The sequence below is a fragment of the Scatophagus argus genome, chromosome 19, assembly GCF_020382885.2.
Source record: "Scatophagus argus isolate fScaArg1 chromosome 19, fScaArg1.pri, whole genome shotgun sequence".
NCBI lineage: Eukaryota > Metazoa > Chordata > Actinopteri > Scatophagidae > Scatophagus > Scatophagus argus.
In genome coordinates, this window is record NC_058511.1 from 14,640,852 (window position 1) to 14,668,080 (window position 27,229).

The window sequence follows — 27,229 nt, forward strand, 5'->3', positions numbered from 1 at the left end:
AATTATCAGACAACACTTCTCTTTCATTAAACAAAACAATTAGCAGAAATTAACAATTTCTATATAAATGTTTTCAATTTATGAATGTAAATTTTGTAAAAAGTGTATCACAGTGATTTCTGTCATTTGTTGGGCACAGGTAATAATCAGTGCATCTAAAAGCATAAAGAGAAAATTGACCTTTTTTTTCTTAAATTATGCTGGAAAAATATTCGCTATTTAATATTGTTCATTTGCAGATTTTGATTCTACTTGACTTTCTATGATTATGCTAATTAAAGAGCTTTTTGGCAAGAGGCATCTAACTTTTTTTTTTTTGTCATTTTAAATAGCAACTAGGAACAAAAAGTGCAAATTATACATGACCTAAAGAGCATCCGACTGCCGCCCCTCCACTCTGTTTCTTTTCTGTCCTGTAGTGCAAATCAGGGGAGCAAGTTCTCGCAAGTCATGCCAAAATAGTCTTCTCAACCAAGCAACAACAAAACCCTTAAGATCCCTATGACGAAATACTGGCCAACAGCAATTGCACTTCACATTTTACCAACGCATGGCCTGATTATGACAGTCAATGTATGAACAGGAGGGCAATACACATCATCTAGAACGTGCCCTCCTAACACAAACGCTACAAAAAACAGACACACCACTGATTGCACACCTTAGACAGATGTTATCTGTTAAGTTAAAAGGCAAATGGTAACTGACTACTAAAGAGCACAGCTGTGATGTGATAGGCTCATGGGATGACCTACACATATGACCAGTAGCCTGGCACACTTAGTGAGACTTAAATGGAATATATGCTTCCAAGTAACATTCAAAAATAACACTGACCCCAGCCAATCTACAGAAAATGGTTGAATTTTGAACACCTTTCTGAGTAATCACAGCATTTGTATTTCAAAGTAAGATCAGAGCTCAGGCCACACATGGAACAATTGGTGACAAAAACCCGAAGAGGTACAACAAGGCCAAATAAACCAAATCTCCTGGTGTCCAGACCACTGTCAGTGGCTTCAGTATGCTTCAAACACAGTGCTGTTTGGTTTTTGGGTTTTTTTTTTTTTACCAAAATCTGAAAGGCCCTCTCTCCACACCTTAGTGATGTTGGAAATGGGAGGGGGGTACCTGACAAAATGTTTGTAAGTTTCTAAAATGACTTCACAAAGCAAATGGTCAGATGTGTAGATGGGGCGAAGTAAGCAGGGTTTGAACTTCTCCCACAGCCTTTCTTTTACTACTTGCCACACTTCATCATCTCTGTTTCCCACTCTGCACGTGTGCAACACTTTAAACACCATCAACTGAAAGACTGTCCGAAAAATGTGCACCGTTATCCCCATTTCAACAATTACTGCCTCTTGACCCTCTCTATGATGATCAGCTTTTCAGCTATGACTCTTCAACTTTAAACACTTTTACTTTCAAAGAAACAAGTTCGTTTCAAGCATACTGACACCTTAATGTTATCCTAGTCATGGTTTTGGCCAACAAAGGTTCATACTTGCCAGAATCACTGGTTAATGAAACGACAATAAATGAAAACGATGAGATGGTAATAGGTAAAATTCACAATCAAAGCAAAGTCACTACAACGCCCATGTAAAGGTTTATTATCTTTATTAAGCCTGCACCAGAAGCACTCAATAGACTTTTCCCTTGCACTCAAGCAAGCAAGGTGTACCTCTATACATGATTAGGAGGTAAGATTAGATTGCCTTCATCTCTAACTAGTAAAAAGAGCAGCGCAGTGGTGTTTAGTGGTACAAGGGAAGTGTTTAGGGGATGCTTCTGGAGAGGGCGAACTACCTTGGGGAGTAATACCTCCTCTTCTTTTATATCTGCCAACATCTCTGTTTCTTCAGCTACAGGTGCAGGTCTTCTTGCAGTAAGGGCTGTGACATTTCCCTGCTTCTGTGTTTTAGGGAGGGCAGCTGTTTGAGCGTCACTTGTCTGATGTAGACCACCAGAAAGCCCAGCACCATCACTACACCGAGGAAGGAACCCACGACGGGGGCATAGGAGTACTCACTGACCCTGGGAAGGATGCTGGGTATGGTTGGAGTTGGCTCTTGGGACAGCAGGTCTTTAACATTTAAGAGGGAGCCGTTGCTTGGTAGAGGAGGGATGGACAGGATGTGGCACATGAGAGGGTAAAGGTCAACAGAGCGCATGGACGTCTTGATGTAATGCTGGCGAAACGCCGGGCCACGGGCCACAAACACAGGCTGCATGCTACGTAAGGTGTTGTCATAGCCATGATTTCCCACTGGAGAGAAAAGACAAGAAATATAATTGCATAAAAAGGTGAAATGCTTTACAATAATGAGATAAGATAATCCTGTATTGATCCCGAGAGGGGAAAATCATGTGTTGATGTTAATGTTAATCATTCTTCACAGTTAGTCTGTAGCTCTCCAGTTTCCACATCCCATGAATGACAGGCAACACTTTTTGTTTATAGATTTGTGGAAACTGCTCTATCAGATGATTTGTTACTGTCACTGCCTACCAGCAAATTGATCAGTGCTAAAGTCAATGACTGCAACACACAAGTAAAACTGATTTTTGATGATAGACAGAGACTGCTAAACTACTGCTCATAATATCTATCACTGCTATTACATTCCTGCAGACCTGCCAGGATTATTCTTATTGTCCTGTGAGTGAAATAAATACAGTTTGTCAGTGCTGCGTGCAGTGGGCAGCATCACCGGTACAAGAGGAGGCAGTCCTGTCAGTGGTTTCATGCTCTTCCACTGATCAACACTGCAGTAACATGCAGAAAAGTGCCAACAAATGCAGGGCAATGTAGGATTTAAAATATTCAAAAAATATATCTTTGCAAAAGTTTTATTAGAAAAGAAATGCCTTTAACACGGTCAACAGACCTGAAAAATATGCATAATGCAGCACTTAATGAAGAATGCAAATGAAACTCCACACCCTTTAGGGTTTAATCACATTCTGATCAACAAAACAACCTAACCACAACATTAACCAGTCACTAATATAGTGTTTCTAATGGTCAATTGTGAGCTGGACCTGCAGTAAACTGGAGAGAAAGTGAATATTCATGGGAACTGGAGCAGAATGGCACCAGGAAGTGCAGGTCCAATCCACACAAAGCACTCATAATCATTAATTAGTGAGTATCGCTGTGCTTCATTCACCCTGGGCCTCAGGAGCTTCTGTAATGCAGTGAGAAGAAGGAGCCACTGCAAGCCAGTAACAGCTATAGTTGTATCATCCAGGCCCATAAATCAAACAGCTTTACAGGAAAAACAAACTTTTGATACGCAGGATGGTATCGTACCACACCTCCAGCTCGCACCACTGAGAGTAAGCGGATTTTTCCTTCAGCCGCAGACTCCAGCAGGTCACTTTACTGATTAACAAGCCCTCAAGGAGAGATGAGGATGTAAGCAGCAAGATCATATGATAGATATCTGATATTCATTCATTTGAGATTTTGACCAATTAAAAATGTATTAACCGACAATCTCTGGAGCTCTCGTGTGTTAGTTTTCATACCACAAGGGGGCGTACATCACATGTGCTGTTCAGAAAGAGTGAGGAAATGTGGCTTCAAGATGAAGAAGGCAAAATCATGCAAAACACTGTCCAGCGTGGGAGTATTACACTATAAAAGAGGACAATGCTCAGGATTAATGCTGAGGCAGTCTGTTGCCAAGTGCTTGCTCATGGGGAAATATTGGGTCACTCTATGGTGAAAACTACATTACGGGAGTATTATAACAGCTCCAGTGTTGTACGACATGAAAAGTCATTGCCTGACTGCTGCAGTGCAAGACAGGGGACACCGTCCTCCTAACAAACTAAATCATGTTGGTGTTAGTGTTAGATTTGTGACCTGCTCAACTGTGTATCTAATGCGCTGCTGGAAATTCTTAAATTAAACGTAAAATGTTGTATATCTTATTAATTATTAATAATCTTATTAATTCACTGCACCTGCAATAAAACACTCTGCCCTCCATGATACACAGTTTGAGATCTCTAATCTGAAGAGGAGATACCTGCTTGATTTGAACTGGATTAAGAAAAATAACCTTATATGAAGACGGCGCACAAAAAACCTCCAAAACTCACCCTCACCCTCACACACACACACACACACACACATACACCCATGCTGTTTCTATGGGAAAACAAATCTGACTTTCTTTGTTAATTACAGCTGGTATAATATGAGCTTGCTTTGGTTCAATGCTCAAAAAAAAAAAAAAAGAACAAAAAAGTCTGTGTGAGGCTATTAATAGAGCAGAGCGAATCTGCTGTTTGAAACAACAGAAAAAGAAAAACCTGTTTAATGCGTACAGCTACACCAGCCACAATACTGAAGTTTGAATACATACACATGAAGGGCCCGCTCCTGTTCTGCATGACGGTCCAGCCCTCCTTAGCCTCTATGAGGATGGGCATGATCCTGCTGTTGTGTTGATAATGAAAGTGTGCGGGAATATCTTCCTTCTTGTACACCGCCATGTTTGGGTTTGCATCCACCAGCTTACTATACACCTCATCAAGCTTCCCTGCCAGACAGATGATAAAGCAATGGAATTCAGGAAAAGAAGCAAAGAGCAATTTTGCCATCATTTATGTCTAACTAAAGAAAAGTTTAAAAAAAGCAAAAACAAAAAAAAGTTTGATTCTTGATTAAAGCTCCATATTCCTAAATATACGTGCGCTATTTGAGAACAGCAAAATGGAACAAAATCCCACATTAAGTTTAAGTCTTCACAACCGGTTTAATCTTTGACATTTTTAAACAGAAAAGCTGCTCCTGTGCTTATTTTAGACTTGTACTGACCACAACGACATTCCTCTTACGGTATCATCACGTAATCATTAAAAGAAGTTTTGGATAATAAAGTTTATTGTTCTTCTTTCTGAGAGTTATATGAGACAATTCATACCACTCATATCTGTAAATATGCGTACAAATCAAATGCAGCATAAAACCACATATGAAACTACAGATTAGTGTTTTAAAGCTAAATAAATTACATACTATGCCAATTAGTGAGCTTTAGAGACTCTGATAGGTGGATTTTGTTACCTTTGGACAGACCCAGACTAGCTGTTTCTCCCTGTTTCCAGTTGTTATGCTCCTAGTTGCGGCTTCATATTTACCACACAGACATAACTGTAGTATCTAACATCTAATCCAACTCTTGGAAAGAAAGCTGATTAGAATATTTCCCAAAACGAAAAGCAATTCCTTGAAGTCAGATTTGTTGACAGCACTGAATGTGACAGATTGTTTAAACGTGATACCTTCTTTAGGCAGTATTCCCACCACTGGACTCTTATCCACCCAGGTGTACAGGTCTCTGCTCACGTACACATCCAGTTCTATGATTTTATCAGTGGAAAGCTGTGCCATCCCATGGTCGCTGGTCACTATCAGGTTCACCTTCTCATACAGGCCTGCCTTCTTGAGCTCGTTCATGAGGAAACCAAGCTTCTCATCAATCCCAGCGATGACTCCGTCCATGAGGGGACTCTGAGGGCCCAGGCTGTGTCCACTCTCATCTGGCTCCTCCCAGTACAGAACCCCAAAATCCACTGCTTCTTCAGATGCAGAGAACCACTCAATAATCCGCTGCACTCTGGTTTCAAATGAGACTGAGGCATTGTACGTGAGGTACTGACTGGGGAACATGCCGTGGATCTTCACATCAGACCCTGGCCACATCGCTGCCCCGCTCCGGCCTCCAGCTTTCTGTATGGTCACCCAGAGAGGCACCGCCTCGTCCCACCACTGGGAGTCATAAATACTGTCTGTCTCCATGGAGAAAGACCGGTTCAGAACAGGATCGTACATCTCATTGGCCACAATGCCATGGGACTCGGCATACAGCCCCGTCACAAGACTGTAGTGGTTGGGGAAGGTTTTGGTGATGTAAGCGTTCTCTACCTCCTTCACCATCACCCCCTCATCCATGATGCTGTTGAAGTTAGGTGTCGGGACCCGGTCAATGTAATCCCAGCGGAAGCCGTCGAAGGACACCAGCAGCAGCTTGGGACGGTCCCTCACGCTGTGGTCCCGGCGCCCATGTTGGTTCAGGCGATGGGGGGAGGCCAGAGGCAGCAGCAGGACCCACAGGCAGACCAGAGGACTGCAGCCTCCTCGTAGCAGCATTGTGTGGTGTGTGACAAGAAAACCTGTAAACACACACACAATAATTGCTTGTGAAAAACTCAATTAACCCCTCTAATCTGAACAAAAAAAAAGCCTATGGACCCCCGCCCACATTCCTGTGTGTAATTATGTTTTGGGGCTGGTTTGGTGGTTTGGCCTTTGCCCCCAAGTTCCAGTTTAAGAAACTCATAAAGCTGCAGCATACTATGATAATTAGACAATAAATTGCCCTACCTATCACTGCAAAATGTTTATTATTAATTGATCCACCAATTCTTTTCAAATTCTGTCCTAGGTGACATCTTCATGTGTCTTGTTTTATTTGACCGAAAGATATTTAGCATCATGTGCAAATCTACAACTGCCCACTGCTGCCCACTGCTCCTGTGTGTGTTTCACTGCATGTAATTTGCGGGGTGTTGCAAGTGTGTGTTCGACTAAGGATGGGTCAAATGCAGAAGACGAATTCAGTGTGTGTATGTAAAAATATATATACTGCCAATAAAGCTGATTCTTCTTCCTTGTCAACATATGCCCGCTGTGCAAAACAGATCTTGTAGAAAGATGTAGATCTTGACAATAGTGGTAAAATGACATTTGTGGCCAAATTCCTCCAAACCAATAATGTGTTAATTAATGTCATATTACGTTTATTACACACAAACAGTTTGAGGAATAACCACAAATGCAGAATCAATTAGTTCAAAGTTCATCAGCAACTAAGTTATGATCAGCCATTTATTGTTCCAGCTCTTAAATATGACAGTTTGCTTGTATTTGGATTACACTGAAAACTGACTACCCTTTGGTGTTAAAATGTTGACTGGACAAGCAAAATGGACAAAATGTTGGTTAGACAAAAGAAGACACTGTACACTGACACTGGCCTATTACACTGTAGGATCAGTGTAATACACCTTTAAGTCATGTTACTAAGATGGCCCAAATTCCAAACCACAACAGGTCTTGCAGCACCATATTGACATTAATTTGATATAGCCGGTTCTACAACATGGAGTTAGACAGGAGCTGCCTAACCATTAGCAGTAAAGACGTTACAGGTCAGGACAGCAATGATGTCAAAGGAAAGTCGCCAGACCGAGGCTGAAAAGACAGCGACGCATCTATATGAGCGACTTCAGTGCAAACAAATTAATGACAACCTGTCACATTAAAGAGGCGATAAGGACTCCGAGCTTTAGCATTTATGCTGCAGAGCTAACAGCTAAAACGCGCAGCTCCGCCTGCAGCAATACATACAGAAGCAAGCGCACTGGAGTGGACCAATTGGTGACACAAATGCACAAATTCAAAAGACTAAATACTGTGCTGTCAACAAGCTTACCTTGTTATCTGATCCTGCACTGGTTCGCCTTGCTCTGCTCAACGAGATAAAAAAACAAACAAACAAACAAAAAAGGCAACCTGACTCGTTTATATGCCCAAAGGAAGTCCCGCCTATTAACCTGCTGCGCTGTTTATTACCCTGCTACTGGTTTTATTGGCAGATAACGAACCAAAAGAGATCATCTGAAGACAACAAGCCGTCCGGTTTTTCCTGCAGGTGCATGCTCCGCTTCACGGATAGCTGCATCCCCCAAATTCAGTACCCTGGTCCCAATGACGTAATGTGGAATGAGGAAAGGGGCCGGACCGGCTGGTGGGGGTTGGGGGGGTGGAGGGGGGGGGGGTCAGTAATATAAATAGCTTGGTGTCAGTCGGGTCGGGTGCAGTCGGGTGCAAAATGAAATTAAATTGCTGGAGAAATGTATCAGTATGAATGAGTGTTCGATTTAAAGGAGGTACAGGAGAATACTGCTATACCAGAAATAGTGACACTGAAAGACATTTTTGTTCTAATTCCGTCTTTTTTTACTTATTTATTTATTTATTTTACATATGATAATACTGAAAGTACGATGCAATAGCGGTTCTGCTAAAAAAAAAAAAAAAAAGACAAGCACTGACCACAAGGTGTCAGTCAAGTCCTGACTAAAAGTAGCTCTGCTGTCCTCTCGTTCTCCCGTGAAAAATGGCATCTCAGTAGTCATCGCGAGAGTGAGACTATTTCTGACCCACTGACAGGCTCTTCCATCTCTGAGCACAGACAGGTCTCTCATGCATCATTTCATTTCTCTCTTAGTGTGCTATTAATTGCTATCAGAATCCATTTCTGTGATTTGTGTTTAAGACTGAGCTAATAAATGGACCTTGAGGTGGGATTATTTTGAAACTGTTTGCAGTGTCAAGAAAGATGTTGGGACACATATTTGAGTAGTGTTTAAAGAACTCAAAAAGTGGCTAAACACAGAATACTTTTTGTGTACTCCGAGGTTAAAATGGACTTTTACACGAGCAATGGTCTGTTATAACATCAGATTTGTGTTAAAGCACATCATCCAGACAGACGGGCAAGTAATTAAATGAGAAATCTGAAAAAAAACAAGTGAAGACACACAACAAATGCAGATGGGTCCATACAGGGCATGAGGGATCACTTGATAAGCATCAAAATGAGGTGACTCAGATTCAGCGGCCTTCATATTCACCAGGGCACAACCCAGCTGAACAACTGTGGGAGATTTTATAGCAATATGTTAGAAAGCACTCTCCATCACAGTCCTTACAACATCAAATAAGGAATATCTGCTGGAATAATGATAATCTATGCCAAAGGTTACTGAAACTGTTTAAGAGGATCACAGTGGTGCAACATCTCACACATTTGATGTTAGTTTAAATTGTTGTCATTCTCTACGTCTCAGAGCATTTGTCAGTAAGCATAGGTATGGTAAACAAAAATAAAATGCGCACATGATTACAAATGCAGACATGGGGTTTGATTTGTGATTAATTTTATTTAGGACCCGTTGAGATCAAGAATGTGAAAAGCTGCTCAGTGCATTCCCTGAAGGGCCCAGTGTGGATCGCAAGCATATCTGATGCCACGGAGCAAGGCCATTATGAGCCTTGAGCACAAGGAAAACAATCTTAAAATCTATTGTAGCCCTCACATGCAGCCTCTGGAGACATCACAAGACTGAACCATAGGAATCATATCATCTCTAGTTGTAACACTGGTTTGGCAATTTTGGCATTGGTTTTTGTCACTTAAGAGAACATTTCAGGCCAAACAAACAAAATGTTATTGTTGCAGTAGTCTCACTGACAATCAGGCCAGAGATAAGGTTGCAGATTATTAAACAAACAAAAAATACAGAAATGTTTAACGCTAAATGTTTAATGTTTAAGAAACCTGGAACTTAGGGCCTCTGAGCAAGGAGCTGTTTGCTTTTATGTTGTATACAAAGTAAACTGAATAACCTCCTCCAGTGTATATATGACATTTATTCTCACAACAGATCAGGGTTATGGCTTAGATGGTTGGGGTTAGTCCATGTTTAAATCATAAATGAAACACAAATTAGTCTATCATTTTTACCGACTCGCCGACCTATAATTAAATGTGGGATGGACTGTCATGAAACTTTGCAGAGACATTCAGGGTCCCCGGGGAATAAATCATTCTGAGTTTGCTAATTCTCAGACTTTCCTCTCGAGCTGTTGCCGTTGCCAACTTCACATTTTTGGCTTTGAAGAAGTTGAGCAGTGGAGATTGAGCAGCCATTGGCTACTATCTGAGCTAAGTACTGTATATTTCAGTATTTTGTAAAACATCCTGTCATCCTATGGGATTAATTGGTCCCACAGCTTGTGCCCACAAGTGACAAAAGAGTAAGTAATAGTAAACCCATCATCAATTGTGACAAAGCGTGTATTCTCAAGGAATTCTTTAAAAAGCATATTTTTGGGATATTTCTTTTCAGAGTAGATTCCCTTTGTGCCTTTCTTTTATGTATGTATGTATGCACTGTACATGCTCCTCATTGTGCTTTTCCTTGCATTTAGCTGACAGTGTGAATCTATATGTAAACAGTGGAGCAGCCATCAAGCTACCTGCTCCTGTGTGTTCTGGGTTGACTTCTAAAACAGTTGTGTATTCACACCCATGTAGACATGAAGGGTTTTGTTAGTCTGGGCGGGAAAGCTCTGTCTATTGTGAGATTCAGCTCTCTCTCACTCTCTGTCTATTGTGATGTTGCACAAGAATGTCAAGGTTGCTTTTTTTGATTTCTTTGTTAAATGTTTTTTTTTGGCATTGTATGTTTATAATGGATTAGAGGTGAGTTATGCACTTAAGGCCATAGTTTTAGAGGACAAAATTCGGAATTGTTGTAAGGTGGGTGAGTAGAATATTTGCACTATTGCAAGCACAGAATATTATTATAAACTGTGAAATTTAAAACACATAAAGTTGAACATACTGACTGGTGACCAGTCCAGGGATAGGCTCCAGCCCTGTCCCTGTGAGCCTGACTGATAAGCAGTATAGAAGATAGATGGATGGAATGTTGTAGCACCGGTTATATGAGGTACCACAAGAAGAATCCTGAAATTTTGATTTATAGTACTGAACAACAGCTTTCACAAACAGACAAAATGGCATCCAGGTTCAAGTAGAGCTGTAGCAAGTAGTCAGTTAATTGTCAAAAGTCATTGGACAGAAAATAAAACAAAACACCAGTGCCATACCAGATTAGAATGATGTTTATGATTTTTTTTCCCCTGAAATCTCAATAGTGACAGCAGCGCTGAGTGAAAATACAGTGCCCAGAGAGGTACTTTTGGGACTCTAAGGCCCATCGAAGCTAACTTTGGTCCAACCTGAATGCACCAAGGTGTCTCAGGTCAGGATTTGGTGCCCCTTTGGCTGACCACAGGATCACTTGGGTTCTACATGGACCCAGGGGTCCAGTCCATGAGATTTAATTTCATCATCCGCCCAATGTCCGTGAATGTCAATGTGGACTGTCCATGTGTGTTTCAAAGAAGTATTACTATACAAATGTTACATGCTGACGAACACTGTGTGAACATGTCCACAAACACCGATCAGCCACAACACTGAAACCACTGACAGGTGAAGTGAATAACATTAATCATCCGTTTACAATGAAGTGTTCTGTGGGGAAACCTGGGGTTCTGGCAATCATGTGGATGTTCTTTGACACACACATTGCAGACCAAATTATCCCCCCACACCACCCCAGCAGCAGCCTCTCCCCAGCTGGACAGTGTACCCCGTCGCATTGCAAAAACAGCTCAGGAATGCCTCAAGGACCACTACAACGGTCTGCAGACTCCGTAGATCCTTGATCTGATCAAACCTGATCAAGAATTCCTTAATGCACAGGACCCAAAGTATCCAACATTCCGATACTGGTGACCACAAAATACCCCAAAAACTCCTGCCTTTCCCTGACAGATCAGCGCTGTTTTGGCAGCACAAAGGGGACCTACAAAATATTAAGCAAGTGGTTTTAATGTTGCAGCTGATCGGTGTATGTAAACACCTATGCTGAATCAGATGTACGTTCAAGCCCATCTTGGACAAAAAGGACCCTTAAATTTAGGCCATAACTTTATGCTAAAAGCTCTGTTTTCATGGGGCACATGAAAGTGCCCTACAAAACAAACAGAAAAGTCCAAGCAGAAAGGGCTGGAGAAGACGTGCGTCACCCAATTAAATCTGACACACCTGATGATGACTGGATTAGCATCTTGGTCACACCGTGTCAGCAGATGCCCATAGACGAGGTATGCTATGTGAAAGGGTATTAAGAGAGAAAACACTGAATGAAAATACACATTAACAACAAAGCATTAACACTGAATGTTCCTTGCTGCAGTTTAAGAATTAAAAAGTTATTTTTTATGTGGGGGACGACTGTGTACAATATACATTGTATTATTGTTAACAAAACAATATGACTTTACTTCTGCTCTCAAAGATACTCATTTGAGCTATTAGATTAGCTTTTTTCTGATTTTGCTGGATAATGTAAAGCAAACAGACCAACATGAATGAACCTCTGCTGCACATGAAATGAACTTGGACGCAATTTACCCTCCAACCTATTTGTACACCTGCTTGACATTCTAATAACACTTTTTTTCTCCCATTAAAAATATGTCCCTATCATGAAATAAATCACAAATGAGTCTAATTTGACCACAATATGCAATTTAAAGTGACCTTATTCATTATATTGTTTTGGGATACTAGTATCATGTTGCTCCATGCAGGGACTGGGGCTTCTGCAGTTATGGGCTATTTGTTGTGCAAAATTGTGGTGTATGATTACTCTAGTTCTTTAGAGCAGGGGACACCCTACAAGACACAATGCACACCAGCTTTTCTGGAGTTCGTCTATGGCCGACATTGTGCCATTGTGCCAGTTTTTCTGGTCCTTTGTGTTTTATTTACAACGTTCGCTCTGTCACATCCTACATTACCCAGATCCACCGAGAGTCGGCCCTGCTTTCATTGGCCCGTCTCCACTTTCCCTCTCAGTCACCACCATCTCGTGGGATCTGCACACAAAGAGCGCGCAGCCAATCACAGACACCCTCTGATAAAAATCTGCCAATGTCCTCGACTCTTGTATTTACATAGACACGGAACGAGCCAATCGGGAGTCAGCACAAGAGAGGATTTTGACCCCTCTACCCAATGGCTGCGTTAGGTATAGAGTTTTGGGGAGTGCATATAATCAACATATTATCGAAGGTGCTTAGAAATTGATCCTGTATTTCGAGGTAGTTCAAATTCGCCTCTCTTGGACCTTCGGGTTTGACCTGAATTTTCAGTGCTTGGTGGAGAATAATTCACGCGTATCATGCCGAAGAGAAAGGTGAGTGTCGTTCGTAGCATCAAGCTCACTTCACTGTAGTTTTTCGCTCTTGCATTTGAGGGGGAAAGCAGTGCGCGATTTCTGTGGCGACGTCGAGGCAGGTGAGGTGATGCCAAAGTTTGAGGAAGCGCCTTTTTGTCCGCAACCTTCCAGGTGTATTCAACTCGCCTTTGCGTATATGTTATATACTTCTTCGATAATATTTTATCTGTTTACACCACCAATGTCACTGTGTACATCTCAATGGCCGTTCTTGTGGTCGTTTTATATGCCACTTCCCTCTCCACTGTGCGCACTGGGTGAATGTCAGACGGACCCGCCGGATGGATGGATGCGTAAATCCCGTAGGGGACGTGCGTGATGGTAATTCTTCCTGGCGCGTTTCGTACTTATCGATACTGAATAGTTTGTAATCTAAGCGTGAAAAAAAGATCACCACCTCCCTGTCTCATTTTGGTTCTGCACTGGTGATGAATGGTAGCCGCCAAGCCGAGTGAACAAACCCATATCCAAATGGAAAGAAAGGAATAAAGAAAGAGGGGATCAGAGACAATTGCAGTTGTGTTAAAAGGGGCCGTGACACTATCTAAACAGCGTTGCACGACGAGCTCCATTGCATTGTATCAGTGCATACATGGAAATGGGCTTTTCTACCATCCAAAAACTGCTATTGTCTGCGCAGATTCGCCGTTGAGGACAGAGAATGGGAGGCCTCTAGGGGCGGAGGTCGCCCACATGCAAATGATGCGAATGCCGACCTGCAGGCTAACCAACATTTTTTTTCTCCATGGTGGGGGCGGACTCTCCTGTGCAGTCCTTACCTGCCTCAATTTATCATGTTTATGATATAATTGTCAAAACGTGGGCTGACAGTGTGCTACATGAATCCATGTTTACATCCCATTATTCTTCGGACAGCCCACTTCTTGGCACGTTGGCATCACAGATCGTCATTACAATAAGTTATTATGCAGAGCAAAGCGATTTCGAACTATATTTGTGTTAACTTCTGTGTGCATTAACTTTAAATTTTGAAATCTAAGACTTTGAGAGCAACTGTAATAAAATCGTTAATCTACGAATAAAATATTAAACAGTTTTAGATACTGAAGTAGAAAGTTTGGTGTCATATAAAACTATAAACACAGCTCTGTAAGCAGTGATTATTGGAATTTGTGTATTAATCATTTGGTCTGTGATATATAAGGAAATAGAAAACTATTTGCATTAGTGGTGTTTTAAAATAGTTTTGTTTTGGTTCTTTTTTGGTTTTCTCTTTTTTTGGTTAGCGAAGACAAAGAAAACCAGTGAATCCTCATAAAATCGGAGTTGGTGAATTTTTGGCATTTTGGTTGATAAAATGACTCACTGATCAAAATAGTCACAAACTGGTTTTCTGCTAATTGTTTAATAACTAAACAAGCTGTTGAGCTAATTAGATATTTATTTAAATAATATTAATTCCTCTAGAGAAGAAGTAGCTGTCAACACTTGTTTATGTCGGTTTTGCAAAGCGATACTGCTCGGTGATTTGCATTATTTATTTTTTATTATTATTATTTTTATTTCTCTTTCACTCCACAGGAAGATCAGTATGCATAACTGAACAGAGAAAACCCCAGTGATCCAAATCTAATACAGTTTCAGATTTAGAATTTATTGATCATAGTTGACGTGAACTACCAGAGAGCTTTTTTATTTATTTGAAATCACAAAAGTCTGTAACAGGGGTCACATGTTTGCATTTGTGCGCCTGTGCACACTTACACTCCTGTTAACAGTCTCTCCACTCCTTTTTGCATGTCCAGTCTCCAGAGGGTCCTGAGGGCAAGGAGGCCTCCAAAGTCACAAAACAAGAGGTAAATATTTTGGGCGTGTTTGTGTGCTGTGTGTGGGTGTGTAGGTGTGTGTTTGTGTGTTCTGTTTTTTTTTGGTTTTTTTTTTGTATTGCGTGTGTGTGTGTGTGTGTGTGTGTGTGTATGTGTGTGTGTGCATGAGTGAGAATAGACATGACAGGTTAATGAGTAGGACACTTGTAGCAGTCACCAAGCAGATCAGGTTGAGATCAGCCAGCAAAGGTACAACTGATATCTGTCTGTCTCTCTCTCTGTCACTGTCTCTCTCTCTCTCTCTTTCTCTCCTTCTCATTGATCATCCCTTGCTCCGGTAGCCCACCAGAAGGTCAGAGAGACTGTCAGCGGTAAGTTACCTTCTCCCCTCCCTGTCTTCACCTCTGTCGCTGTCCTCTTCTTCCTCGCCCTGCCTTCCCCTTCATCCTGTGCCAGTCTTGTGGGATATTAAACATCACATTACCATGGCTCAGAGCAATTGCTCATCCAGTTTATGGATTTGATCAGATCAATTTACAAATTCCATAAACATGCTCTCTGAGGATCGGGTCTGGCTTGGTATGCATGTCTTTTCTCTGTTGTCCTCGTTTGTTCTCGGTCTGTTTTGTTACAACACCTTGTTTATGTGCAGGGCTGCGTGATTAAAAGGATGCATGCTGCATTTTAATATTTCCACACTAAATAAGTGGAGTATCAGTAACAGTAAAGTATTTCTTTATGAATTAAATCTTCTGTTATAGTTGAAAAATACTCAGTAGTAACCAAAAGTGTTCTTGGAAAATGTTGCATTGGGAGTGGTCGAATCATCCTCCAAGTGGTCATAAGTGATGATGATGCATCATTTTAATGTGATCATGCAGCTCTGCCTTGTGTTTTTATCAGTGTTGTGCTTTGCATGATGATGACATGGAATCATTGTAAGTGTCAGTATGTTTCCATGTTCACTTTAAAGGAACAGTTTGACATTTTGGGAAATATGTTTGCTCTCTTACTTGCTGAAACTTAGGTGAGAAGACCCTCACAAAGATAGGCATAAATATGTCAAGAAGTATCTTGTTATAAATTGCAAATACTCCTCAAAAGAAAGATATGAGAAAATACAGTAATTACAATATTAGCTTAAATATACAAAAATATATTCAATACAAACTGATATCATAGGAATTTAGTTGTTGAGTGTGGATTTGATCTTAACTGCCCCACTGAAAAGATGAGCTCTGTTTATTTCCCACATTATAGTTTTGAAGGTGCCAATCAGGTTATGGTGGAGGTGGGAGGTGGTGAATTCAGGGGTGCCTGCTGGGTGGTTTCTGTCAGTCAGGAGTGACCACTGACTGAAAGAACAGCCAGTTGAAATGCAGCTGGGGCAACTGAACAGTGAAGCCACAGCGATGCACTATTCCTTCCAGAAGACAATACTGCTGGACATTTAGCAGATGCCTCTTTCAAGAGCAATAAATATAAATGCAGTAAAGACTCAGGAACCAACTAACCAACCAACCAACCAACAAACAAACACAAAAGACACAAAACAGCAACAGAATTTGACACAACTACTACTATTAGTGGTAGTAGAACTAACATAAAAAATTTTTAATTAAAAAAAATCAGCTTTACTACATAACCAACACAATGTATCTATGCTAAAAAAGATAGCTGTTTTCTAAGCAAAGTATTTCACAAAAAGATAAGATAATATAAAAGAGTAACATTAGGATAAATAAAACACAGACATTTCATTCCATACAAAGATGAAAGCCCTGAAAAAATATCAGTCCAAATACACAAATACACAAATATAAGCTCTTCAATATGATGCTATTAGCTAACAGCCAGTTAGCTTAGCTGAGACCTGTGGAGACTCCAGGAAATCACTCTGCTGTTTCCTCTTGTTTTCAGTTTTGGTGCTAAGCTAAGGCTGGACTGTAGCAGTATTACCCAAAATGTCAAACTGCTGTGACATGTTTTAGTAAAAACACCAAGTCAACATGTGATCTGTACTTTTTTCCACACTGCTATGTTGTCATTATGCTACCGTTTTGATTGCATGACTAAAAGTGTATTTGTTCTAGTGTTTTTCAAAGTCAAATAAGGTGTAGGTCATTTCCTGCATGTGAGTGTAAATGTTAATCCCCACTATCCCCCAGTGTAAGAAGAATTTCTTTCTTTCGTTTATTATCTCATATGAAAAGTGTCATTGATTTCCAAAGCAATACAGAGATATTTTGAGAAAGAATCACATGATATAAATTTGTCACGCCAGTGGTTAGGGTTAGCTCGTGGCTTCAGGGTAATGCGGTCCACACTCTGCAGCCTGGAAAAACTCAACAGCAAACTTGTTCACAGTGACTGGTCAGAAGTTTAACTACCATCTGATATAGTCCTGGCACAGAGGCCTGAGGTCAGTCCACTTTGAGACGAGGCAAATATTTAAAGCTACTAAGCAGATGAATATTGTCAGATCACATTGCTTAGGAAATACGGGAAATACTATTACAAGCCTCCATGTGTTCTGTGTTTGTCCTAATGAATTTTCTAAGCAAGTCTTGTTGCTAAAGCCATGGTATAATAAACAGTACATAAGTGGCTCTGTAAGTGTAGAAAGGAGGAGGTATTAAAGATAAACTAACACTTCTCCAAAAACTATGCAAGGTTATGTGGTTGGCCAGTCCTAACTGACTTTTGACTAATTTGCAGAAACCCGCTCCTCCCAAGCCTGAGACCAAGCAGCCCAAGAAAGTCATCGTCAAGGTAAAGTACACACACACACACACACACACAGAAACTACATGTATAACAATAATACAATTATATCAACAGTTTCCTTCACGTCCAAGGCTGCTGAATGTGAAAAACACAGATATACACACACAGCTCTTTATATGGAAACATATTTTGCAGCTAAGCATACACTGTCCAGGGCTCATTATTTTGCCCCCCCAACCCCAGAAAAAAAAAACAGAAGCCAACAGACGAATTAAAAAATGTTTGAGAATCTTAAAATCTGGTTTACCTGATAAACTCCCTTTTAAAAATAACTACAGTCATTTTTTGGTCTTTTCATTTCTTCCATGCAGAAGGTGGCAGATGACAAGGGGGTGAAGGCAAAGAAAGGCGGCCCTAAGGGGAAGAAGGATGACGGCCCTGCCCAGAATGGAGAGACCAAGTCCAATGAGGTATGGGGAGGGTAAACTGAAAAACTAAAAAAGTTTTTGAAGGAAAAATATCAGTTCATTCAGACAGCCAAGAAAATAATGATCTTTATTCTCTTATTTTGTCATTTTGTGTATGTGCACTACACCTGTATTCCTCTATAATAACACCACTGCTTCTTATGTAAACTACACATCCATATTCACTCACATGTATGAATGTTCACACGCACACACACACAGATCTATGTGTCTCGTCCGTCTGTCAGTGTGTCTTCCCTCAGAAGCACAGCCCCCTCCTTGATGTCAGTGAGAGGGCAGAGTGAGACAGTCAGAGTTAAGGGTATGGTCGAGTGTTTCTAACCCACCTGTGTGTGTTTGGCCACTAACTTACTTCTTATACAGAAATTGTATTTCAATTGAGTAATATTTATCCAGATTGGAGTGCTGTGGCATGTTTTGGAGAGAGTGAAGAAGAGAAGAAGTGAGGATGTCTGGCATTTTTGTTGTTGTGGACAGTGAAGACACTTTTTTTTTTTTAAACGCATCAGCAGGAGGGCTCACCCCTCACACAGCTGTGATGTGAAATGTGATTGGATCATTGTGTTCACAGACAGCTGGCCACACCAGTGGTCATGCAGAGGAACAGGTGATGGTCACTTCAGTGTGGTCACATCATGCAGATTTGATTCCCCTCCCCAAATTTTGATTCCTGCACGTTTGCTTGAATTGTAGCATTTTAGCCAATCATGTGAGCACTACCAGATTTTAGATAAACATTCACTGATAATAATTTGAACTAGCAGCTTGAAGCAGGACCAATCATCAAATTGCAATGTGTGGTCACATTTTACCTCTGGAAGCTCATGAGCACCCACCTCACCTCGGTTCGCCTCCGTGTTGTTCCAAGAAGCGGCTTAACAAAATTACTCACTAAGTAAAAGCCATTTGAGAACATTCAATGTGAATGAAAAGTTTCAAGCTAAACCAAAGGCAGCCAAGTGAGTGGGGCATTGATCCACTTCATCCACCGCTCATGTTCACGTTTCAGTAAGGGAGATCACCTTTCGTCTTTCGGCTGGCTAAAGCTGATCTAGTTAACTGCGGAATGAAATGAAGCAAAAGTTGTGGGTTCCTTTTAGAGTCTAGTTGATTCCTGTCTGCGTTGGAATCTGCCTGTGGCGTGAATGAATGGTAACTCCTGCCTCTTTCTGTAACTCTCCCCCCGCTTCTCCCCTCCAGGTAACTGAAGCTGCGGAGGAGACGACTGAGGAGAAGGCGTAAGGACGCGGGAGCTTCCACCGACTCGTCCCCTCTGACTCTGAAAAGCATCTTTTTTTACTGACGATTTTTGTACCATGCTGAATTTTTTTTAGACTTGTGATAGTAGAGACGGACAACCAGCAGCCTCATCATCATTTGTCCTTTCAGCTCCTCTACCTACAGTATGTTTCTGCCCAATTCTCCCCCCTGCTCCATTCTGTGTCACCATACGCCTCTCAGAAGCAGCAAGACAGAATGATGTGGTTTTTTTTTTATCAGATGGCTGCAGATGTTCTTCATCTTGCCTGAAGGGGGCCGTTAACACGACTGTTACGATCTCTAAACCAGCTCTGCCTATATTTGTAGTCTCTACAAAAGATGATCATTATTACTGGCATTCTATTTCCCTCCTGATGGTTAAGGTGAGGATTTGTGGACGCATATCAGCGGGTTAACTGCAGAGGTACAAGAAGAAACCAGGTTCATAGTCACCATGGAGGACATCTGCAGCTTTTTTTTTTTTTTTAAAAAAATCTTAGGTTTTAGAGTCACTACCACTGTGTTCCACACATAGCTCCTTTTGTATATGTGTGTGCTGGAGCGAATGTGTTTGTGGGTCTCTGTGTTTGACTTAGTTCACTTTGCCACCCCCCCTTCTTTTCTCTTTTTTTTTCCACCCTCTGAATGCCTTGTCCTGCAGCAGAGTGACATAGCAATAATGAGTGGTGCTTCTGTTCTAGATGGCTCTATTGGCTTTGGGCCCTCTGGGCTTCTTTGAGTTTCATCCTGTTGGGAGAATATTTTGAAATAAAATAAAAAGTTGATGTCACATGGGTGTTTCTTTGTTTTTCTGTCTCCTCACTCATTAGTGTATGAAACTACTGTGTGCAGAATCATGTGCAATAGGCATTGCATGAGTTTCTTCTCTAGTTTGACAGCAGTGTTACATTTACGAGCATACTGTACATGTATGCCTTTGCCTGAGCAGTGTTTTTAGTTTGGAAAACTCAGGCAATCTGTGTAAAGTTCTACACATGTAGTATGTGTTCTGCTCATGTTCGAGAGCTCTGTTTCACTGTGTTCATGTTTAGAGTTACTTTATAAACCAACACAAAGCTGAGTGTGTGTGTGTGTGTGTGTGAAAGAGAGAGAGAGAGGTCGCCAGGGGCACGTGGTTGTGTTAAATACAACTTGCTGTGTCAGGAAGTGAAAGGTCAGCATTTGCGAGAGTGGTGGGACTGATGAAACCATACAGTTTCGCTCTTCCACTCTTCATTGAGAAACGTCATTCACACTCATGGACCAACCATATGAAGTTAACCTTTTTTTTTTAGCATGTGGAGGTGTGGAGCGATGATGTCTGATGATGGAGAGGCAAATTAAGAGGTATTATCAGGAGCCAGTATTGGTCAACGGTATGATGCCTCTTTAAATTGGGGGCAGCCATGGCCTTGAGGTTGGAGAAGCGGCTTGTGATCGGTGGTTTGATTCACCCACCGGACGGGCAGGAAAAATTTGAGTGTGGTGGAGTGATAATGTCCCCACCCCACATTAGTCGGCTGATGCGCCCTTGAGCAATGCACTTAACCCCCAATATATGCTCCCCGGGCGCTTGGTGCAGCCCACTGCTCCTGTGTGTTTCACTGCATGTTGCATGTGTGTGTTTCAATCAGTGATGGGTTAAATGCAGAGAAGTAATTTCCCAGCTTGGGATTAATAAAATAACTTAAATTAATTAAATGGAATGTAAAAGTAGGAAAAATGCGTGCAACAGTGATGAAATGTTTCTTTCTACGTACAAATCCTCCATTAGGATCTTACGACCCATAATCCAGTGAAAACCTGTGCAGATATTGATTATTAAAATCTCTGTACATGCACAGCTGAAATAGACTATAGCTTTAATTGCAATAGGTACATTAAGTATCAGCTTCCTGGATTTAGGTGTTTCAGTTTTTTGTGGTGGTCCTGAATCACACAGATGACTGTTCTAACTTAACCTGCTACTTCCACTTGTATGTTGCAGTATCAGGAGGCAAAAATGTTGGGAAGCGATTTCACAAAGGGATTCATTTGGTTGGTGGCACGGTGGGGCTGTGGTTAGCACTGTCACCTCACAGGAAGAGGGTTACAGGTTCAAATCCCGGTCTGGGTCCTCCTGTGTGGAGTTTGCATGTTCTCCCTGTGCCTGCGTGGGTTTTCTGCGGGGTCTCCTGCTTCCTCCCACAATCCCAAAAACAGGCACATTAGGTTAACTGGCTACTCTACATTGTCCCTAGGTGTGAGTGGAGTGTGTGATTTATTTGATTATATATATTATATATATATAAATAATAATAGAAATGTAACTGTTGTAGAAGTAAGAGAACCCATGTGTCCATTCTAAACGAATATACAGGTGGTCAGACTCAACTCAAGCCAGAGGACTATTTTTTGATCTCTAATAATGATAATCAGTGAATTACTATTCACGTGGAAGAAAATTCTCTGTGTAACTGTTCACATTACTCTCGTTATTTATAATGACCTTTGACTCCTCTGTGGCCCTGTGCACAAAAAGTGCTACAGAGTGAGGTTGCCTCCTTGTGGTCACGTCAGCCAGCACAATAACAACTACGCTTGACGGGTCAAGATGAAAACTAACATGGCAGTGACTGACTGGGCCTGAATATTCAAACCTGGCCTTATACTTTGTGCCAGTGTTTTTCCAAGTTATAAGGCCTACCAAGTATATTTTACATATTGCAGGATGATCTACTCTAGTGGTTAAAGAAACCATTCCTACAGTGGCACTCAGTGCCCTCATAGCTGCCGGGTTGAGCATCAACTGTGCACCAATTGAATTTTCACTCTGAACAGAGTAACAGAGGCCAATATTCAAAATATCATCAATCAGGCATTGTTTTATAATCATAGTAAGGCCTACATTTGATTATAACTCAACTGTATTAGCTCACATTCAAATCCACGGGAATGTGAGTGACCCAGCTGACCTAACTCTATAGGTAAAGGGTCAACATTAACAAAAAGGGCAGAATACTGCTTCCTGGTGGAGTAGAGAAAAAGCTCAACCAATACGACAGAACAATTGAGACACCAGCAAGCAAATAATTAGAGTAGACAGTGTAGCCACTGGATGCATCCTCTGTTAAATTCCTGACTATCTGATGTAATGTCTGTATTATTTATGGTCGACGCTGCTAACAGTAATCTGTAGGTGCAAAGCAAGGCATACAACAAAAATGACATTCGCACACAGCAATGAACAGGATTTGTATGAACGCCAAACAAACACCAGGCATGATATTTGTCCATAGATGTGGGCCCGTATATTGCATTTTCAGTTGACGATTCACACTTTGTTCACACTTAAATATAAACTGAAATGAATTATTCCATTTAAATGACAAGAAGCAGTGAATTTGTGTTAACTGGTGTCTTGAGGGCATTAACACCTGATATGAAGAAGTACAGCAAAGAATTATTAAAGTCAGCTAATACTTTTTAAATTGATCAATAAATACACACACACATACACAATTCTCAATAAATATCAGAGGCTGAGAATTAGTCAAGTCTTCTGCTCAAGCTTTCATGTCATCATCATCATCATCTCCTTACCAGCCACGAAGTGGTCTGTTACCTGATGTTTCTGCCAGGGATTTAAGCTGTGACATGTGCTCTGTGAACAGAAGTTTCTGTACCAGTGCCAATGTCCATGCTTTTTGAAATGACGTTATTGAATTGATTTGCTACAATATACAATGATTGAAAGCTAGGAAAGTTTCCTTCTTTAGGTAGATTACACCATGTGAGCACCTGCACGCATGCAAAGGGTGAAAAGGAGAGCAATTCAAAAAAACAAAAACTGCAACAACAAAACAATTCAAGATACAGCTTATAAGTGGATTTTAAAATGCCAAACTTTTTTTGTTTCATCTTAGATGTGCAAATATGTCTCATATTGAATTTTAGGTCACAGCTTCACTGGATTGCTGTAGCAAAATCCAACACAGGCCTCACTTAGAGGAGGTGGCATGCTTTTCAGTTACAATAACAGGGTCACAAATAATTTTAACAGAATGTAGAGAAGCTGTGGTGATATTGGTGATTAGTAGTTATTAATCACTTATTCCTTCTTTGAGGTCTTAATTCAAATAAAAGATTGAATAAGCAATCAGTAAGGCCAGTATGACTGGCAGCTGTTAAACACATATTTAATAAAAATATATAATACACCCTTTACATCGGTTATAGGATCATATTATTTAATAGGGGGAAATAACACATGGTTTCTTTTTTCGCAACTTTCTGCTGAATCGTGGAGGAAGTGTACTGTCACGTATTTCCTCGATAACCTTCCTTCATGATGCATCTTGCATGAAATGTCTCGTTGCCATTAAATTCCAGTAACTCACGAGGTTTCATTCATTAAGCTGCATTCCCCTTCTTCTCCAACCCTTCCCCCATTTTACTGCCTGGCAGTATTTGGAAAAGAAATGGACGACTTCCCCACCAAACGGCTCCCAGAGAGAGTGGGTGTGTTAGCCAGACATCTTGTTACACAATAACGACAGAGCAATCACGGGCGAAGCCAAGACAACACACAGAATTAACACCGCCAGCAATATTATTTAATAAAACGTAGCTGAAAAGGTTAGGTCGGCTGTAAATCCCTCTCAAACACGGGAGCCATATTCGATATCCGCACCTACAAATACAGAAATATATAACAAGACATTAAATTGTATTAAACCGAAATAAACTTTAAACTATCAATAGATACGCCTGTAATTATTAAAACATGATAAATGTCGGCTAGCTACGAAGTAACAGCAAGTCTGCAGCAATATATCCTCTCCTATAGCAGGCTGCCATTTCTACCTCCCCTCTACAGTGGCGTGCGTGAAACACACAACTTGTATTCTTCCGCAGAGGACTTGCGCTTTTTCGTTTGAGGGGGAGGGGGGTTGAAACAAATAAACCTCCAGAGCCGACCAACCGCCGCTAAAATTCAGCCCAAAGGATGCTCAGTCCAACTATATCTCGGTGCTTGGTTCTTTGCAAGTGGAAGACGATGTTTTGCGATGTAAAGTGTGCCGCGTGCACTAATTGTCGCTTCGCGGAAGAATACTCGACGCAGCCGGGACTTTGTTTGAGCGGAGCTGAATGGAGGCAGCCTCTTCCTGGTGGATAAACAGTGACAGCTACAGGGCAGCCACCTAGACCCACCACACAGGCTCTGGCGCTGCCCTGGCAAACAACACCAAAATGGCTTCAGACAGTACACACATCGCGCAGTTGACTTCTGGTGAGTAAAGGAGATCGGAAAATATGTCATGGTCGTTTTAATACCCCCCCAGTTTCCTCGGTGCCCTCTTCTAACGCAGCTCCCGTCCTCTTCTCCCCCTTCAACCATACCAGAACTGTACTTCCTAATAGCCCGATTTCTAGAAGCTGGACCGTGTCAAAAAGCAGCCGAGGTTGGTTTTTTTGCATTTTAGGATAATTTATAATATGTCCGAAATTGTCATGGGGTGTAATTTTGTATTTTTATCCTATTTTCAGACCCTGATAAAGGAGGTGGAGGAGAAGGAGGTAAGCAGTCAGCAATACGAGAGAGATGCTTCTCTCTGCACTGTACTTTGTGATGTTGCTTTTACTCTGATTTATCCTTTACTGTTTTAAAACATCACTCGTTGCGTTTATGAACTGGATGATCACAGTCGACACTATTTTTCCATTCCAGCTGCTACCTAGAAGGCTGGACTGGACAGGGCAGGAACACCCCGGGACGTACGAGAATTTGGTAAGGGAGCTCTATAACTGAGGAAAAAGTTTTTAGAGAGCAAAATAAAAATTGAATTTCCCGCAATTTTTAAATCAGGTGGCAAAGAAAAAACTGAAAAGGACTTTGTAGGGCGAGCTGACTGCAAGTTGGGGCCGTTTTGGGGCGCCAATGGGTCGGGTCCCAGCGTCCTGTGCACTGTGGTGTGAGAGTTTGGGACCATGCATGTCCAAAAGGTTTTAATAGTTGTTGGAAAAATGTGTGTGAAATGTTGATACGTCATGAGTGTTGTGGTGTAGGAGCGCCAGGATCCGGAGGAGGGACTCCCTGCGCCACAAGCCAGAGAGAGATGGAGGCGCTCTTGTCCTGCAAGAACCATAATTTGTGTGCATGGGTTGAAAACACACAGGGGGCAAGAGTTAGAAAACAGGACATTTTGAGGAGAATATAAACAGTATATTCAGTAAAGCTGGAGTTACGGCTTCCATCTGAGGGGCAGGCTGCTGCCCGGCTGTTCTGGAATCATTTTTGGAGAGCACTTTTTTGGGGGATTGTTGAGCAAGCTCGGATGGAAGAGAAGAGGCATATCAGTTTATGTGAAGATGAGAGGTAACGGTGAGCTGATATTGTATAATCGCTCTATTAATTGACGTGCTAATTGTCATGTAAACAAACAGGGCTCGCTCGAAGTCGCCGTTTACGCATGGGGGCGTGGAGAGAATTATTCATCGAGGACATATTTATTTCATTCGCAGTCTGCTGAAAGTGTTCAGTCCCACTTTTTTTTTTGCTATTTTTTTTAACTTTTAATATAACATTAATATACAAATAGTGACCCGTGGCATATTTAATCTTTTAGTGTACTCAGCCCCCCCACCCCACATACACTCAGATAGACAGATGAATCATCCAAGACGAGATCGCATAAAGTGTGGATTCCCCGCGATGTAAATCTATACGTTTAAGAATTTATCGACAGCGTCTTTCTGCCTGTGTTTTCTGTCTCACTCTCTCTCTTCCTGCTTGGCTCATTCGGCTCTCTGTTCCTCCTCCTACTCCCATTCCCAGCCTTTCAGCCTGCCTCCTGTCTATTGTGCATAATTTCCTCTATTGGAAAAAAAAAACATACTGCGGAGGGTTTTTAATTATTAGACCAAATGGAAAAGTGGGTGTTTCGAGGCAGGGGCACCGGATCACGGTTTGGACACGTTTGTCAGCCGTTGTATGCAGGTTGATGTCTGGGCTGGTACAGAAGGGGGTTGGGCAACAATGAGGGATGGACGCAGACTTCAATGATATTGTAATAATTAACAATATTAATTGTTGCTTATTAATTAAGGCGGATTAATTAGATGTATAATTATTGTAATTTTGCATACGAAATTGATCAGGAACACAATGTGAAAAAACATTAACCTGTTTATGACTGAAAATAGCATCTTATTATTATTATAACCATTTGTGCACGTCGATTTATTAATTTTTATTTTTTACCTTAAATGATTGCTGGCTTTTAACAATAGCTGTTATCAGTTAGGACTAGATATTAAAGAGAACGATATCCTGATTAAGTGATATATATTGATTTTTGAACAGTGTGTTTAGATGGGAGGTGATAATTGTCTTGAGTGTAACTTGCAGTCATGTGTGTAGGACCATGTGCATTTTGGTGGTGCTGTTGTGAGTGTTATATCTTGCCCTCGAGAAGCAAGTAAAATGGAGCAAATTGTTAATACACAGCACTCTGTTCTGTTAGTGTGTGTGTTTGTCATGGCCATGCGTGTACCTGACAGGGGAGTGTGTCCTGATATGTGGTTAGAAACACCGATCACGTCTCTGAACCAGCAAGGATGGGAAAGCAATTAAGGGGTCATTAATTGTATGTGTGTGTGTGTGTGTGTGTGTGTGTGGGTTGAATTTTAGGCTTATTTGACCCCGTTCGGATATTTAAATCAGATGTGTCTGAAACAAAGCTGTTTACCGCATGCCTGCTTTAAATAAGTACGTTTAAAATAATTTTGCATCCCAAAATAAACACAGTGCTGCATGCTGCATGTTTATTTCCCTCAGGCTGTGGTGTATCCCTGCTGGTCCAGTCATTCAGGCATGTGTGTTTCTTCAGCGGCAGGCCAGTGCAGAAATGTCCCCCATGTGTCAGTGGAGTCAGAGCCACGCTGTGTTTATAGGAGTGTGGCTTTCATTCTGCTTCGTGCTTCTGTTGCATGCCCCCCCTCCTTCCTGCTCTCCTG

The 27,229-nt window shown here is 41.3% G+C and overlaps 3 protein-coding genes across 5 annotated transcripts in view; 2 read left to right on the forward strand and 1 right to left on the reverse strand.

Moving 5' to 3' along the window:
• Positions 1-1,010: 1,010 nt before the first annotated feature.
• On the reverse strand, positions 1,011-7,792 carry enpp5 (ectonucleotide pyrophosphatase/phosphodiesterase 5). Its single transcript, XM_046373629.1, has 4 exons — positions 7,518-7,792; positions 5,305-6,195; positions 4,383-4,559; positions 1,011-2,272 (listed from the first exon to the last, which is right to left on the reverse strand). The coding sequence occupies exons 2-4, from the start codon at positions 6,170-6,172 to the stop codon at positions 1,869-1,871; spliced, it is 1,449 nt and encodes a 482-aa protein (XP_046229585.1). The 5' UTR covers positions 6,173-6,195; positions 7,518-7,792; the 3' UTR covers positions 1,011-1,868.
• A 4,908-nt stretch (positions 7,793-12,700) lies between these two features.
• Positions 12,701-20,021, forward strand: hmgn3 (high mobility group nucleosomal binding domain 3). Of its 3 annotated transcripts, XM_046373838.1 has the most exons (7): positions 12,723-12,927; positions 14,736-14,786; positions 15,098-15,127; positions 17,475-17,528; positions 17,855-17,953; positions 18,173-18,272; positions 19,172-20,021. In XM_046373838.1, exons 1-7 carry the CDS (start codon positions 12,913-12,915, stop codon positions 19,177-19,179), a joined length of 357 nt encoding a protein of 118 aa, XP_046229794.1. In that variant the 5' UTR covers positions 12,723-12,912; the 3' UTR covers positions 19,180-20,021. The 3 variants fall into 3 exon arrangements, with proteins under 3 accessions (XP_046229795.1, XP_046229794.1, XP_046229796.1); XM_046373839.1 differs by lacking the exon at positions 15,098-15,127 and having other exon boundaries at positions 12,701-12,927; XM_046373840.1 differs by lacking the exon at positions 18,173-18,272 and having other exon boundaries at positions 12,739-12,927.
• A 4,236-nt stretch (positions 20,022-24,257) lies between these two features.
• The window catches only part of LOC124050230 (pleckstrin homology domain interacting protein), a 32,959-nt gene continuing 29,987 nt past the window's right edge, over positions 24,258-27,229 (forward strand). The window contains exons 1-4 of the mRNA XM_046372544.1: positions 24,258-24,503; positions 24,617-24,675; positions 24,761-24,790; positions 24,942-25,001. Of these exons, the coding sequence (XP_046228500.1) occupies positions 24,464-24,503; positions 24,617-24,675; positions 24,761-24,790; positions 24,942-25,001 (189 nt within the window). The 5' untranslated portion in view covers positions 24,258-24,463. The remainder of the gene's footprint in view (positions 24,504-24,616; positions 24,676-24,760; positions 24,791-24,941; positions 25,002-27,229) is intronic.